Source organism: Marmota marmota, unplaced genomic scaffold (genome assembly GCF_001458135.2).
Source record: "Marmota marmota marmota unplaced genomic scaffold, marMar, whole genome shotgun sequence".
Lineage (NCBI taxonomy): Eukaryota > Metazoa > Chordata > Mammalia > Rodentia > Sciuridae > Marmota > Marmota marmota.
Window position 1 is genome coordinate 24,269,107 of NW_026000101.1, and position 17,091 is coordinate 24,286,197.

Sequence of the window (17,091 nt, forward strand, 5' to 3'; positions counted from 1 at the left end):
TTTTTTTTTTTTTTTTTTTTTTTTTTTTTTTTTTTTTTTTTTTTTTTGGTGGTCTGGGGATTGAACCCAGGGCCTTGTGCATGTGAAGCAAGCACTCTACCGACTGAGCTATACCCCAGCCCTCCATAGATTTTCCTTTTTTATTAGGTATAATAGGTGACATTACAATAACACAAATGTTATGTTTCAGAATACCAAAAAGTTTAGAATATTATGTTTATCTTCAGATGAAAACAGTAAACTTTATGATATGGTTTGAATGTGCATGTCCCCAAATCAATAGTATTAAGAAGTGAAGCTTCAGAGCTGATTAGGCCAGAAAGGCTCTTCCCTCATAAATAAGATTAGGTACTATATTATGAAAGGGCTGGAGGGAAGTGGTAGGCCCTGTTTTTCTCTTTAATTATGTGACAGAGAGGACACCTAGATTGTGCTATCTATTGAACCAGCCCCTTATCAAACACTGATCCTACCAGTACACTGATCCTAGACTTCCTAATGTCCAGAACTAAGAGAAATAAACTTACATAATTATTAAATCACCCAACTTCAGGCATTTTGTTATAGAAGTACAAACAGACTGAGACAAAATATATAGCTCATATATATGCAAATACATAAAATTTTATATCTCAGTCTAATTCTATTATCGTATATATTTTACAGAATAGCCAAATAAACCAGAAATTGATAAACTACAAAATAATTCTTAGGCATCAACAGATACCTAATTATTATGATAAGAACCACAGATAAAACTTCATGATCACTCATAGAAAGACATGTTTATTTAACATACCTAAGAAGTCCGAGATAATAAGATTTGTCTAAAATTTGCCTCTGGGGACCTGAAAAAATGTTTAAATGTTAGTGTTCAGTCTCAAAATGCCAGCAAAATAGCAAAAATCCAAAGCACAACCAGAATTATACATCATAATTCTCAGACAGCTTTCATTACTGCCACCAAACATTAAGAAAAGAGAACTAGTATCTTAGAATCATGATATTTTAAAAAGACCACAAAGATGGAATGAGGTGAGACTATTAAGATAGTAGATTCATAGTACAGGCTAGCTAAATGGAAACTAGGCATAAGGGAGCCTAAAACAGAGCTTCCCCAAAGAAGTTTCTCTGACTACAAAAATATAGTAGGACTGTCCAATTAAGAGTAGATACATGCAACTACTGAGCACTTGAAAAATGGCTGGTGCTACTAAAGAAATTAATTTTTATTTTACTTAATTTTGAGTATTACAAATGACTATTAGATATTGGAGACTCTAGATATTCCTAAATGTGACTAAGAGACAACAATTTTCCGAATTTCTCTTAGGAGACTTTTAAAAAACATGATGTTAGCTGGGCGTGGTAGTGCACGCCTGTAATCCTAGCAACACAGGAGTCCGAAGCAAGAGGATGGAGAGTTCAAAGCCTTGAATATACTTCAAAGCCTCAGCAACTTAGTGAGGCTCAAAGCAACTTAGTGAAATCCTATCTCTAATAAAATATAAAAAAGAGCTGGAGATATTGCTCAGTGGTTAAGTGCCCCTGGGCTCAATCACTGGTACCTGGTACTAAATAAATAAATAAATAAATACATGCTATTACATTTCAGTAGAATGAAGAAAGTATTCCTAGGGGTTTGGGGCATAGCTCAGGGGTAGAGTATTTGCCTAGCCAAGTTCAGGGATCTGGGTTTGATCTCCAGGCATGGCAAACAAAACAATAACAAACAAGCCCAAAAAAGTATTTCTAGGTTAAATGTCCCAAATTTTATAAGGGATGAAATGCCTTGCAAAGTGTGAGAAGTAAAGTCTAGAAAGTACTGCCTGTAATGTCTGTTCTTAGTAGAAAGGAAAAATGTCTTGTAATAACTGGAAATGGGACTTAGAACAAGAAAGAACAAAAGTCACAGCAGATAATGGTGCATAGTGGTAACAATCTGAACTCTCATGTAAGGCTTTGAAGTATATTCATAGAAACTGACCATTTTAAATGACACTTGGTCTGTTTTGAAGGAAGTTTATATAAGATAAATATCTGACATATTCTCTAGAAAATTTAAGTATGTTTCTATCCTTAATGTTTTTTGATAAGTAACATTAAACATTTAAAAATTACTTTGAATACATTTTAAAGATTAGTTGAACGACTATATAATTTTGCTTCATTTTTTATAGTATTGATAATTACTAAAAGTCATGACATATTATTATAAAAAGTACAGTCATCTCAAGGCAATTGTAGGGAATTGATTCTAGGACCCCTGTATAGACACCCAAATCCAGGAATTCTCAAGTCTCTTATACAAGATGACCTAATATTTGCATATAACCTGTGTGTATCATTGCATGTAGTTTAAATCATCTCTAAATTACTTATAGTATCTAATATAATGTAAATGCCATAGAAATAATTGTTGCACTATATTGTTTAGGGACTAATGACAAGAATAGCCTGTATGTGTTGAGTACAGATGCAGCTTTTTTCAACTATTTTTGATCTGTGGTTGACTGAATCTGCAGATGTAAAGCACTGAATAATAAGGGTCAATTGTACTATGTATCTTAAAATTAATTTTGTAATAGCAGAATATTTTCTTCCCTGTTAAACCATTTGTCACAATAAAGAACATAATGATTTTTTTTTTTTTTTCTGGTAATTGAACCTAGGGCTTCCATAGGCTAGGTAAGTACCCTTTATTGAGCTACATCCCCAGCCATTTGTCAAAATAAAAGAAAAGAACTTTTCACACACAAAAAAAAGTTTACCAAGGTTTGTTTATATATACCACATACACAATATGCATTCATTTTTCTAAAGATTTTCTAAATAGATGCATAATGAGAGATTCAGAAGAGACTTATTTGCTAGACTTCGTTCCTTATTTAAGAATTAGAATGGAGGGCTGGGATGTAGCTCAGTGGCAAAGAGTCTGCCTTGCATTCGCAAAGCCCTGGGTTCGACCCCCAGTTCCAAAAAAGACCAAAAAAAAGAACCCCACCAAAAAAAAAAAGATTAAAAAAAAAAAAAAGAATTAGAATGGAGCCAGAGTGGTAGCACATGCCTGTAATCCCAGCGGCTTGGGAGACTGAGGCAATAGGATTGAGACTTCAAAGCCAGCCTCAGCAAAAACGAGGCACTAAGCAACTCAGTAAGACTCTGTCTCTAAATAAAGATATAAAATAGGGCTGGGGATGTGGCTCAGTGGTCCAGTGCCCATGATTTCAATCCCCAGTACCAAAAAAAAAAAGACTGGATCTTTCTAATTATTAGGAAAAAAGTAATATTTCTTGACTCACTGATTATAAATAGCAATATTTTAATAGCATCACTTTTATATGAAAACTACTAAAAAGTATATCAGAATATTGCTACATGATTTTGAATTCAGAAAATATGAATATTCAGAAAAATTAATATCAAAATAACTCATGTTTGTAACTTACTAGTTTACAATGTGTTTTCATATTTATTCTGTTTTTATCTCACAACAATTTTATGAATCAAACAAGAATTATGTTCTAATTCTGATTTGGTTATATGGTAATGTAATACTTTTTGTACAAAATATACTCATCTTCATAAAACAAATACCTTTCATCCCAGTTTTCATTCCACTCAAACCTTGCTGTGTTACAGGACGATCAGCAACTTTGATCTGAGATGACAGAACACCACCAGTCCCCAAAGGACCACCACGAGAACCTGGTCTTGCTGTTCCAGGGGGCAACTAAACAAAAAGATTTTACTTTCATCAAAATAGTAAAAAACAGTCCTTCTACTATTATGAGACTGCAAAGATAATTTGAAAACTTAAAATTCTACATAATTAGTAAAATATTCCTTGCATTTTTACTGTATGAAATAATAAATACTATTATTCAATATTATTAGATAATAAATTTCTTGAATATTTAAATTTATGTACATATTATATCATATATTTCATTAAAATTTTAAACTCTATGTGTAGATATTATTTAAAATATCTCCAAACTAGAAAAGAGCTAAACGTCTATCATAGGAAAAAGTTGAATAAGTTGTAGCATATAAAAAAGCAGTTTTTTAAACAGTTTATAAAATTATTAAAAAATTGTAATAAAACAAAAAAGTCTGGAAGATCTTATAAGAATAGGAACAATGGTTAGCTCTACCTAATGGTAACAGTTGACTTTTATTTTCTGCTTTATATAAAGTGGTGTTTTGGGTATAATAGTGGGTATATATATTATCTCTAAAATAAAAAAGGAGGAAATCTTCATTTTGAAAAAAAAAATGGTTATGATTCCATAACAACATGGCCATGTAAATTACTGAAGAGCTTATATCATTCAACAAGCATTTGTAATCTCTACTTCAGATCAGCTAAATCCAGTATAACAGCACATACTCCGAGGAAAGAACAAGACTCCTTTTTCATCAGTTCATAAAGTATATTCAGGCATGGGAAAGTATAAAAGACAATTTGAAACTGTTCCAAAATATTCCTCCTCCTTCTGTTTATTTTCGTACCTTCTTTTTTGAAACTCTCTCTCTAATAAAGAGTAAAATTTACAATAATAGATAAAATATGGCGTAGAAATTTTCGATAGGGGTTGGATATAACCACTGCCATTCATTTTGGTTGTTTTTAATTCTGTTAGTTGATGACTTTTAATTCTATGAAACAACACAGTTCTTTAAAAGATTATGAAAATTGCGAGGGAATTATTTGGGGTAAGGGGCCAATAACAGTACACATTCCAGAGAAAACATTGAACACAGAAACAATATCAACTACAAATTCAGATGAAATGATTGCAGCGTTAACCTGAGAGATTTCTAGAAGAAAATGCTAAATCTCTGGCTGGGTAAACCTTGTAAATGATTTTTTCTTTTGCTTTATGCAAGCATAATTTTGAGAGTTATTCAAATAACTTCTACTTCTTTTCATTCACCAGATGAACATATATACAAGAAAGTATAAATTAAAACCATATACATTAATGGATAGATATGTACTCACATGGAAATATATTCAGAATATATGATTGAAACAAAAGAGAGATGCAAAACAATGTATATATTATGTGCATGTACCAATGTTAAAACAAATCCCTTCAATATGTACAACTATATTGCTCCAATAAAAAAAATGGAAAGAATATCAATGCACGTGGTATTATTCTGATTTTGGAACAGACCAAAACCATACAAATTATATATGCATATGTATTTGATTGTTTATAAATAAATGCACAGTAGAAAAGTCTAGAAGATAGACACAACACTATTGACAGTGTTTAGACATTCAACAGGAACTCCATTACTTTGTTGTTTGCATATTTTATGATGATTATTATTTTTGAAAATACAAACATTAATAAGTGGCAATGTCAGATTCATTTTGTAAATAATTAACAAGCATTAATTCTTATTAGAACAAAAGAAAAAGATATAGATATACTCTTAATATATTAGACAAATTTTACTCATTAAATTCATTGTATTCATTTCTGTTTTAGTTGGTTTTTGTTTGCGTAGCCATTAAAGAATATTCAGTTTTCTCTTTTCATGAAAAAAAAAAAAGAAAAAGATATCCTAGCTTAGTATATCTAAGAAGATGTCAGAAAAGTCATTTCTTTTTTTTTTTTTTTTTTTTTTTTTAATATTTATTTCTTAGTTTTTGGCGGACACAACATCTTTGTTTGTATGTGGTGCTGAGGATCGAACCCGGGCCGCACGCATGCCAGGCGAGCGCGCTACCTCTTGAGCCACATCCCCAGCCCCCAGAAAAGTCATTTCTAAATTGATGTGATAATACACCCGAAAACTCTAGAAAATTCTGAAAACATGAGGTACTGATTTTAACAAAGCTATTCCTGCCCCCCAAAATAAACATAGGACTAAGAATTATCTGTTGTTCGAGGTTAACTTAAGCATCAGCTTTAAGCACCCTCTGAGTTAGTCAAAGCCATCTGTGTGAATATCAGAAAAAATATTACAGACACTGTGGTATATTCATTTCTTCCTACTTTATTTTCTATGCACATATAAATGCATGTTTATAAGTTAAGTTGAGGTTACACTTTTTTTTTTTTCTTAAGGCTATATTATAAAGAATTTTGCCAAGTGTGGTGGTACACCTGTAATCCCAGAAGCTCGGGAGGCTGAGGAAGGAGGATTGCCAAGTTCAAAGCCAGCCTCAGCAACTTGGCGAGACCCTGTCACTAAATGCAATATAAAAAGAGATAGGGAAGTGGCTTAGTGATTAAGTGCCTCTAAGTTCAATCCCTAGTACCAAAAAGAAGAATTTCTTTTCTCAAATATATTTTAAAATAATTTTTAATGACTATCTAATAGCTCATTATAGGGATAAAAATATCATAATTTAAGTCTCACTTGTCATAAGGTCATTAGGTCTCAAGATTTTTCTTATTATGATACTTAAAAATATGTAATCATCTTTACTGGATATTCTTCTGCTGAGAATTATTCTGTAAACTTTATCCCACTTTTTCTAATATAGTGTTTTTCTTCTTGATTCACTGATTTATGACATTATGCTCTTAACATTTAGCAGTTTGTTTCTAAAATTGCTGTGGCAATTAGAATATAGTTTCACTCATACTCAACCTTTATAAAAAATTTTTATGTAATTATGTTTCTTATTAGTTTTGCTTTTTTATTCTAGATGAATTTTGAAATAATTTTATAATGGCATTCCTTCCATCCTTCAGAAGAAATCTCATGGAATTCTGATTGAACATAGGTTTATAGACTTAATACAGAAAAAACTCTACAAATTAGTAAAGTTTGCTATATCATTTAAAGATTATGAATTCTGTTTTTATAAATATTTTTTACCAGGTTATCATTTTTCTTGGTGTTTTCAATTTTTTAATTCAAATATATAATTCTGAAATTACTCTCCTTAGGGTTGGGGATATGACTCAGTTGGTAGAGTGCTTGCCTTGCATGCACAAGGCCCTGGGTTCAATCCCCAGCACCCAAAAAAATGCTTTGAAATTATTCTCCTTTTCATTACTTGGCATTTCAGTTCTTATTAGAAAGTCCTAGCCTATATCAAGTTTATACGAAATATAATTTCTCTAATGCAGCTGTGATTGTATTTTCAAAATATCAAGTTTAAAAACTATTTAGAATTCTGATAAAAGATGTGAGAGAGGGATCAAAAACTTTTTAAACAAATAGTTTGTTTTTGGAATGTTCTAATGAATACTCTATGCTTTTACAACTAAGTTGAAATGCCATCTTAATCATTAATTCTTACATATGCTTGATTCTATTTCTAGTCTATTTTATTTTGTTTGATTCTGGCACCAATGCACTGTACCATTTAAAATTATTGTAGCTTTAAAATAAAATTGAGGATCAGCAACAGCGGGCAACATCTCTCAGTGGTATCGTCTCAAAATTGTCCCATATTTATATTTTCACATGTTTTACAAAAAACAAACATATTGCTGGGCATGGCACACCTGTCATCCCAGTAGCTCAGGAGGCTGAGGCAGGAGGATCACAAGTTCAAAGCCAACCTCAGCAACTTAGCAAGGCCCTAAGCAACTTAGTGAGATGCTGTCTCAAAATAAAAAATAAATGGGCTGGGGATGTGACTCAGTGATTAAACATACCTAAATTCAATCCCTGGTACCAAAAAATTACAAAAAAACAAACAAAAAGTCATTTATATAACATTATGCTTAATGAATAAAGGAACACAAAGCAGAATCTCTCATACAGAGAAGTTTTCCAACTTCTACCAGGATGTATGCATAAGCATTCTACAGATTTGTTTTATTTAAACTTACTCCAGTTGCCACTCGATTATTTCCTGATAGGGGTCGCATTCCAGAAGGAGGCCTTCCTGTCAACCCAATTCCACCTCGTGAAACAGGGCGAGATGCTGAAGCTTTGTGATTACTGGCCATTATTTGTTCACTTTAACCACTGTTTGGAAACAATAAATAGTTCAATTTTCCTTTGATGTCTTTTGTAGCAAGATACAATTGTCCCATTATACCCTTTCTTCAAACATTTAATTCATGACAATTATTCTTGCAAATTACCATTCCAGGAACACTATAAGGTTAAACCTGCTTTGATTTGTTCAAATTTGACATTAACCTATTATATTATGTCCCATCATCCTATACGTAGGATACCTATAAAAACAGAACAATTTCATAAATGCCCTATAAAGGTCCATAGAACAACAGGGCATAATGGGTTAATATTCCACTTAGAACTACAGGACCATTTATTACATGATTTTTCCTCATTTCCCTGTTATTTTACAAACTCCTCTAAAAACACACTCACTCTCTCACTCTCTCTCTCTCTCTCTCTCTCTTTCTCTCTGTCTCTCTCTCTTTGGTATTTCTGATCCTTAACCATGTTTCTATTCCAACTTCTGTTCCTACCACCATCAGCAAGTTATTTCCTACTAACTGGAAAATCAAGTCTTTTATCACCTTTAGAACACACAAATTAACCAATTAACCTAATCCATTTTGCCCTCCAATCTCCCTAGCCATCCCCATTCTCATCAAGATCAATCTCTATTCTGATTTGCCCTCTTGATTCCATCTCTTTTGGGCATTACCCCCATTCCTGTTGATTTCTTGAAACTTCCTCCAATCTCTTAAGTCAGTTTTTTGCTAACCATAAAAGCTAATCTCTTGATCTTAAACCATCTCTAACTCTCCCCCAGATATTCTTTCTTTGTGTAACCAATCTTTTAAGAAAACCCTGTTTTTGCCAGGCATGGTGGGCATGCCTGACTCAGGACACTAAAGCAGGAGGACTAACAAGTTCAAGGCCAATCTCAACAACTTAGCAAAACTCTGTCTCAAAATAAAAAAGGTTCTCTCATTTGCAGAAGCTAGAGTATTATAAAGGAAAGGGGGAGGGAAGGATAAGATTACTTAAAGAACCAATCAAATTAATAAAGGAGTGAAAGAAGTCTAGTAGAAAAAGGGAGTGGGGAAGATCAGAGGGAAAAGGGGGAGGGAACAGGAGGGATCATAAACTGAAACTGATTTCTATGAGGTATGAGTTTGTTGGGATGAACTCAACTACTATGTACAGCCATAAAGCTCCAATAAACAATTAAAAATTAAAAAAAAATAAAAAGGCTGGTGATGTAGCTCAGTGGTAAAGGGCCCCAGGTTCTATTCCAAGTACTCCCGCCCATAAAAAGAAGACCTATTTCCACTATTTCCTGGATGCCCACTATTCCATTCAAATGACCCCTGCAAATATTGCCAAGAATGTGTCATCTGTTACTAGTTTCCATTCTTACATGAAACCATCTCCATAATATTCTCCTTTTGAACATCTTTTTCAGTCTCCTAGATCTTATTCTGCCCTTCAGTAAGAGCATTCCCCAAGATATCATCCAGCCTATTTTTCTTTTTTTTGCTCTAAGCTCTCATTAGGTCACCTTATCTACACTAAGGGCTTTAATAATTAAAACTGAGGATTCATAACTCCTTATCTCCAGTCCTGACACACTCAGCTTAAGGTGTTTATATCCAAATAATTACTTAACATCTCAACTTAGATGTTTCCTAAATATTTCAAAATAAATATACGTAACTCTAAACTTCTGATCATCTCCCCAAGTTATTCTTTCTCTTGGCACCATCTTCTAGTCGTACATAAGTCAAACACTTCATCCTTGATTTCTCCTCTCCTTCACTTCCCAGAGCTTATCAAATAGTTCTACTGATTTTATTACTAACTGTTTAACATGTGTCTTCCTCTCTATTCCTATTGCACTGGTCAATTCAAGGCCTCCCTGACACAAGTGGACTATTATATCAGCCTCTTAACTAGTTCCCTTGCCTAACACACAACTTGCCCATTATCTTCTCTAGGAATCCTTCCATGACCACTCCATAACCACCTCCACTTTCTTCATTTTGAATTTGTTGGTCAGTTCTATATGCTACTATGCATTGTGCACATGTATCTATCCCAATTGATATTACCGATTTGTCTAAGTATTTCTCTCCCTTTACAGGGAAAGCTGAATTTTATTCATCTTTATTTCCTCAGCATCTGTCTCAGTGACAGGCAGAAACTTCGTTGACTTTTATATCTTTTCAATCTCCTCTTATACTAAGAGATTGCCAATTACAAAAATTTACTAAATTTGGTCAGGAGTATAGCTCAGGGATAGAATGCATGCCTAGCAAGCAGAAGGCCCTGTATCAATTCCAACAACAACAACATAGAGGAAAATTTTACTAAATAGTCAAAACAAAGAAGTGATAAATGTTTGCAGAGATAGATATTATTAATCCAATTTAAACATTACATACCACACATATTGAATCTCATGTTACCCCATTAATATGTACAATTTTATATATCAGCTAAATATAAATTTAATAAAAAAATTTAAAATAAACAAAATGCTGATGCTCACAAACAAAACATATGGCAAACTAAAATAGCTTCTCTATTTTTATAACCTATACCCAGTTCTTGCTTTTTTTTTTTTTTTTTGGAGCACCATGATTAGTATTTTTTTTTTTTTTAAATGCTAGGAAATGAAACATAGGGTCTCATGCATCCTGGGCAAGTGAGGCAAGTACTGTACCATTGAGTTACATACTTGGCTCTTTCTATTCATTTACTTTGAGTCAGGACCTGGTTAAGTTGTCCATGATGACCCACAACCTGCAGTCCTTTTACCTCAGCCTCCAAATCACAGGCATATATCACCACACCTGACTTGCTTTTATTCTTTCTACTATCTGCTTTCTACTGTAACTATGCTGATGACTCATATATCGATATCTATCCTCCTGTCCTTTAAACTGGACACCAATTCTGATTTTCATTTTTTCACTGGAAATTCCTAGTCAGATATACCATTATTACCTCATATTGTTAAGTGTACTTAACTGCCGTTTTGAACTCTGCAGACAAAGCAATAGCATTATTTCAAATGGAAAGGGGAATTTCTTAAAATGAGATTTTGAAAGGAGAACGGGGTTTACTTTTAAAACGGTTTCTCCAAGAGCTAGTACAATTAAACTGTGGTTTCCAGCAGAATGAGTCACTCTCATTTTAGCTTTCCTGATAACTTTCAAGAAAACTGCCAATATACAAAAATTCCATCTGATTTTCTTTGCCTCTGCTCTACTGGTAGTGGGGAAGGCTTAGTATTTACATCAGTCTCAGTGGGATTAAGAAAAAGGGGAAGGAGGGGCAGTAGTAACAAACTCTGGGATTCATATATTCACACAACCTTCGGGATTATTCACACAATCACAGTTGTGAGCCTGTCAGTTGGTGCCACATAGATTAGGGATACAAACTTTACTTCTGACAGTTACTATCTGCATAATCTTGACACGCACTTAGCTTCTCTGGATGTGTTTCCTCATATCTACAATAAAGTGTGGCCATGAGCTCCACCTTGTAGAGTTATTGTGAAGATCAGATACCATAGGTAACACATTTGGCACTGTCCTCTCTAAACCAACCATTCCCACAAGTGTTACTAAGTCCCTTCCACTGCAACCAAAGGACATATCTACTCCTCTGAGTAAAATCCTTCAGCCCACAGGGACTCTCTCTGAGGCTCTGGAATTCTTCCGTCTAGTCCCGCTTGGAGGGTCTTCTCAGGGGATTCCTGGAGATCTCTGCGCACCCTTTGCTGGAATAGAAAACTTCAGCGGCCGGGCAAGGGGCCCGAAACAAACCCCTAAGAGCTGAAGAATTGGATAAAATCAGCGCCACCTGAATAAAGAACCAGCGCACAAAGATGTGAGAGGAAGAGATGGAACCTGGGCTTTCTCACCTCCACCGTCGCGGAAGGAGGGCGATGGCAAGGGTTCAGGGCGCTCCACTCTTTCCGAGGCCGTCACTGCGGAGGAACCCACCAGCAAGCTTTTCCCTGCCCGCGACTCCCGGTCACTCAGGGGCGGCTTTTTAGGCCCTCAGGCCTAACCAGCTACGGCTGCGTGGCGCTGCGTATCCTGGCAACCGGGGTGGGGTGAAGAAGGGCCCTGCGCCTGATTGGTCAATCCTGGGCCTAAGATCCCGGTACCCACAAACAAACGAGATCAAACTTCTATCGCGATATTCGAGAACTAGCCTTGTTTTTTTCAATTCATTTTTGGAAGAAATGACAACAGGCAGGTTGACTAGAAAAAAGGAGAACATTGTATTGAGACACTTTGGTTTTCTTGACAATAAGTGGGACTTCTGAGTGCCCGACCTGAACCGATTCTATGTAATCTGATGCTCATACCCCAAACATGTATAAGAACCAGACTTTAGGGAGTTTACTTAAGAAAGGGTGAAAGCCTTGGCAAGTACACCCAGTGTCTAAGACAGCAAAGGTCTATCTGTAGCAACCAATGTCCAGCATCAGTATGTTGTTGCAGGCAGCAGTGCTTGTTCTTAGTGCTGTTCTCAAGAGGGAAAACATGGCAGAATAGCATGATGGCGCAAGGTTGCGCAGTGCAGGACATAAACAGAAGCAGAGAAGCAGAGGGGCTGGGGAAGGAAAGAGAGAAGATATATTCTGTTGTTTTTAAGATGCCTGTAATCCCAGTGACTTGGGAGGCTGAGGTAGGTGGATCCCAAGTTTGGGGCCAGCCTGTGCAAATCAGTAACACCTTTTTTCAAAATAAAAAAGGACTGGGGATGTAGTTCAGTGGTAGAGTGCCACTGTGTTCAATCCCCAGTGCTAGGGGTGTGGTTGGGGATAGATAAGGGACTATGTAAATAATCATAAATTTATTGTAACAGTATTTGTGTCTTAAGTTCCTGTCTGGCTCAGGACAGGAACTCTCTCTTCCTGGAATCCGTATTCCTGTGCTTTTCACTGTCAAAAGTCTTGTTCATCATTCAAGTCTTAACCCATATGTTCTTTCTTCAGAGAATTCTCTGGCACTCCACTGAATTAATCTCCAATTCCCTCTGCCTCTTCCCTATTCAACGTCCCCAATGCACCCTGTGTTTTTCCTACTAAAAAACTCTGAAAGATAAACTTTAGCATATGTTTCAGTTAGCTTTTGCATCACTGTAAATGAAATATCTAACAGAATAACTTCAAGGAGAAAAGTTTATTTGGGGCTCATGGTTTCAGAGAATCCACTGGTGGCTGACTTCATTGCTGTGGGTTCAAGGTGAGGTAAAACATCATGGTGGAAAAATTCAGTGGAGTAAAGCTAGCTACTCAGCTCCTTGTGGGGTCAGGATAGAGCAGAAAGCAATTGGGCATTCCCACAGTGACTGACCTCCTCCAACCATGCCCATCTGCCTAGAGGTAAGACCTAGTCAGTCTATTCCAACTAAGATGGATTGATGAGGTTACAACTCTCATGATCTTATCATTTCACCTTCAAATATTCCTGCATTGACAGTAGTTTTTGAGGGATACCCCCCCAATATCTGAACTATAACAGCATGTGAAAAGTTTAAAGAGCTTCAGCAGGTAGCAGTTGTAAACCAGAAGTGGTTTAGGACTCTGTTAGAGGTGGCTGAAGGCAAACATTTTATAGAGTTTATGTAGAAGCAGAATAAAGATTATTTGAAGCTGGGAGTGGTGGCATATGCCTGTAATCCCAGCTATTTAGGTGACTGAGAGGAAACCAGACTCAGCCAAAGAATTATACACACACACATATACATATATATATCTCCATAGTCTGGTTGGCCTATTGGTCATTTGACTAACCCTAAGATAACAACCAAGAGATTACTTGTTATTGAATAAGGTCAGTTATGCCAGAGCCCATCGAAGAAAAAAGTCAAACAAAAAACAATGGATATTTGCAGTATGAATGTAGATTTTTTAAAAAAAACAAACTTTCAGAAATAGCATCATTAAATTTTTCTAGAGCAGAATACAGATGATATTAATGAATGTGTTAGTGAATATTTACATCAAGTGAAAAAATACTAGATCCACTGATGGCAGTGTCTATGGAAAGAAAATGGCTATGAAAATTCAATGTACATGTCCTTTGACCAGCAATTGCACTTCTAGCAATTCAGCATATATTCTTTTTAAAAAATATTTTTTGCGTTGCCAATGGACTTTTTTATTTTTATTTATTTATATGTGGTGCTGAGAATTGTACCTAGTACCTCACCCATGCTGCACAAGCGCTCTACCACTGAGCCACATCCCCAGCCCTCAGCATATATTCTTATTGGATTCATGCACATATATAACACATATGTTCATAACCAAGGTTATTCATTTGAACAGTATTTGTTACAGCAAATGACTAGAAAAAAAATCTAAACACACTGATTAAATAATACTAGAGCCCTAAAATCTCATTATTTGATTATTTAAAAAATGGGATGGACACATGGCTCAGAGATACACTTGCCCAGCATGTGTAAGGCCCTGGCATCATACTGAGAATCAAAACTGTAATGCATAACTCAGTTTACATAAATTTTAATGTTTGGTCTGGATTGGGTAACTATACTGTTTTTTTCTGGAAAAAACTTGTAACATCATCTAGAGTAGTCCTACATGCCCTCAGGCACATGGCAGGAGAATCCAGAATTTGTCACTTTGTACACAGATGGAGAGTAAGAAGAAAATGTTTTAAATGTATGAATTGCTTAACATGTAAAATATTGTAGAGCTCAGTTTTGTGTTCACAAAACTTAAGTTTAGTCTGAGCTCCATTACATTCTTGCTATGTGATTTAAGTTATTTCAGTTGTTAACTAATTTAAAAAATACTATTGAACACGTGTCATATATGAGATTGTTAGATAAAGTTGGCTGATCTTCTGCCCTCACTGATTCCATGTATTCCCTGATTACACAGGAGGCTCCCTTCAGAAAGTCCAGAGGAAAATTAGGCAGCTTTTGATTGGCAGCTTAAATTTCCTTTTACTGTTGAGTTCGGCTTTAGTGCAGGAGCAATAGCACAATGGCCTCCTTGTTGATTTATATATATATTTTTTCTGGTGCTGGGGATTAAACCCAGGGGTGCTCTACCACTAAGTTACATCCCCAGTCCTTTTCATTTTTATTTTGAGACATGGTCTCACTAAATTGCTCAGACTGGCCAGAAACCTGGGGTCCTCCTACTTCAGCTTCTAGCATTGGATTACAGGTGTGCACAATCACACAATTCAACAGCTGATCTGTTTGTTGTTAATGAGGCAAATTCTTTATTTGTAAAATGGGAGTAATAAAACCATCTGCCTTGCAAGGTTATTGTGAGGACTAAAAGACTGAAAATTGCTTTGTACAGTGGAGAAAGGTTCACCGAAGATCTGGTATATATATCAGTAAACTAGATGGTTGACATTTGAGATGACAGAAGGAAATTTAGTCTGGTAGAAAAGACACACACATTTATGTATTAAAATTCAGTGAATACTACATTGAAGATAACAAAATTGCACTGGTCTACAGAAGAGCCAGAAGATGATAAACTGATGTTGAAATGCGACAGGTGGTAAAAGGCATTATAGGTTTTTTTCATTTGTTTTTAAGATTATGTACAAAAAGCATGGAAACATGAATAGCATGATGTGTTCAGGAATGGTGCTAAAGTCAATATGGTTGAGGGATGGGAGGAGGCACCAGAGATGAATCTGGAAAGGAGATATAAAAGACCTTGTATATTGCTATACTCAAGAATGGAAAACAAAGGTTACTGAACGAAGGAATAACACAATCTAATTTTTAGAAAGATAATCCCATTTTAATGTGTAGAATTGGCTGGAGAATAGGGGCAAAGAGTCTAGAATCATGTTGAAATTTAAGCAAGAAACTCTGGGGCGCGGTGGCGCATGCCTGTAATCCTAAGGGCTCCAGAGGCTAAAGCAGGAGGATCAGGAGTTCAAAGCCAGCCTCAGCAATAGGAAGGCGCTAAGCAACTCAGTGAGAGCCTGTCCCTAATTAAAATACAAAACAGAGCTGAGGATGTGGCTCAGTGATTCAATCCCCGGTAGTCCCTTCTCCGCCTCAAAAAGCAAGAAACTACTAAGTAGAGATTTCTAATAGCTAGAAATTCGGATCTAGAGTTTGGAGATATCAATCAGGGGATATACATTTAGAAATAAGCAATAGTAAACAGTCTACCCAGGAAGAAGTTGCTACAGCAAAGCAAGTATTAAGATGTCAACATTTCAGGACTAAAATCAGAAACAGAAACCAGAAGAGTGGTGATTCCAAACTTCGAATGAGAATTTTAAGAGGAAAGAAGTGAGAAAGGCGCTAACTGGACTTGGCAATTTAGAAGGGGTTGTGGCGAAGTGAAATTGGTGGGAGGGAAATTGTTGGAGGACAAATCTTGTGGACAGTCGCACTCAACGTGGTCCAACGACGACAGGCAACATCACCCGGGTGTGCTTAAAAACATATATTCTCAGGCCCACCCTAGATCTACAGAAGCAAAAAGCCACCAGACGAATGGACATACTGCCTGAAAGAACGGACACGGACCACCATACTCATTAGCTAATCTGATGGCAGTGGGCAAGGAGACTGGGATAATTTGAAACGAGGCAAGCGAGGTTAGTTTGACTCCAAGGGTTTCTTGTTTTCATTGAAAAACAACGTTTACCTTGTAAAAGTCTCAGGAGACTCCGTAGAGAAGGCGGGGAGAAAATGGGGTAAGTAAGCCCTAACAGGAGTCACGAAGCAATCTCCACCGCTACGCAGGGCGCAGCGCGGAGACTCCAGATTTAAAATATCCGGGTTCGGCTCACCGGCCGCTCACAACCCGCTGACGCGCGGCACTGTGGGATTTGTAGTTCTGGCGCGAATCCCGTATTACAAGAAACAGTTCCGCCAAGGCACAGCAAGGGACCAAGTAAGCAAAGCACCGGGCTCGGCCTGCACAGAAAGACCGGGCGTGGTTCTCTCTTCCTCCGCCGGCGATCCAGAGAGCAGGAGGGGAGCGAGCCGCAGCCCCGAGTCGGCCTCGACAGTCGGGACGCACAAACTCTGCGTCATGGCGGGCTGAGGCGGATGATGAATTCCGGCGTGCAAGTCAGGGTTGCTGTGTCACTCGGCTCGCTCGGCGCGCCCCTTCCCCGCCGCCCTTCCGCACCGGCTCCCAGGCTCTTCCCTGTCTCT

General features: G+C 36.5%; 2 protein-coding genes across 6 annotated transcripts in view; one reads left to right on the forward strand and one right to left on the reverse strand.

The window, feature by feature from the left end:
- Ift74 (intraflagellar transport 74) overlaps positions 1 to 16,872 on the reverse strand; it is a 75,727-nt gene extending 58,855 nt beyond the window's left edge. For 2 of the 5 annotated variants that reach the window (XM_048783529.1, XM_048783531.1), the window contains exons 1-5: positions 16,577 to 16,748; positions 11,822 to 12,167; positions 7,815 to 7,953; positions 3,598 to 3,733; positions 800 to 848 (exon numbers count right to left, since the gene is read on the reverse strand). In XM_048783529.1, coding sequence (XP_048639486.1) covers positions 800 to 848; positions 3,598 to 3,733; positions 7,815 to 7,934 — 305 coding nt within the window. In that variant the 5' untranslated portion in view covers positions 7,935 to 7,953; positions 11,822 to 12,167; positions 16,577 to 16,748. Of the gene's footprint in view, positions 1 to 799; positions 849 to 3,597; positions 3,734 to 7,814; positions 7,956 to 11,821; positions 12,168 to 16,576 lie in introns of those variants that run through there. The other 3 variants (XM_015492480.1, XM_015492481.2, XM_048783530.1) reach the window with 3 other exon arrangements.
- Positions 16,804 to 17,091, forward strand: part of Plaa (phospholipase A2 activating protein) — a 31,258-nt gene continuing 30,970 nt past the window's right edge. The window contains exon 1 of the mRNA XM_015492478.2: positions 16,804 to 17,088. The gene's annotated coding sequence lies outside the window, so the exon portion shown is untranslated. The remainder of the gene's footprint in view (positions 17,089 to 17,091) is intronic.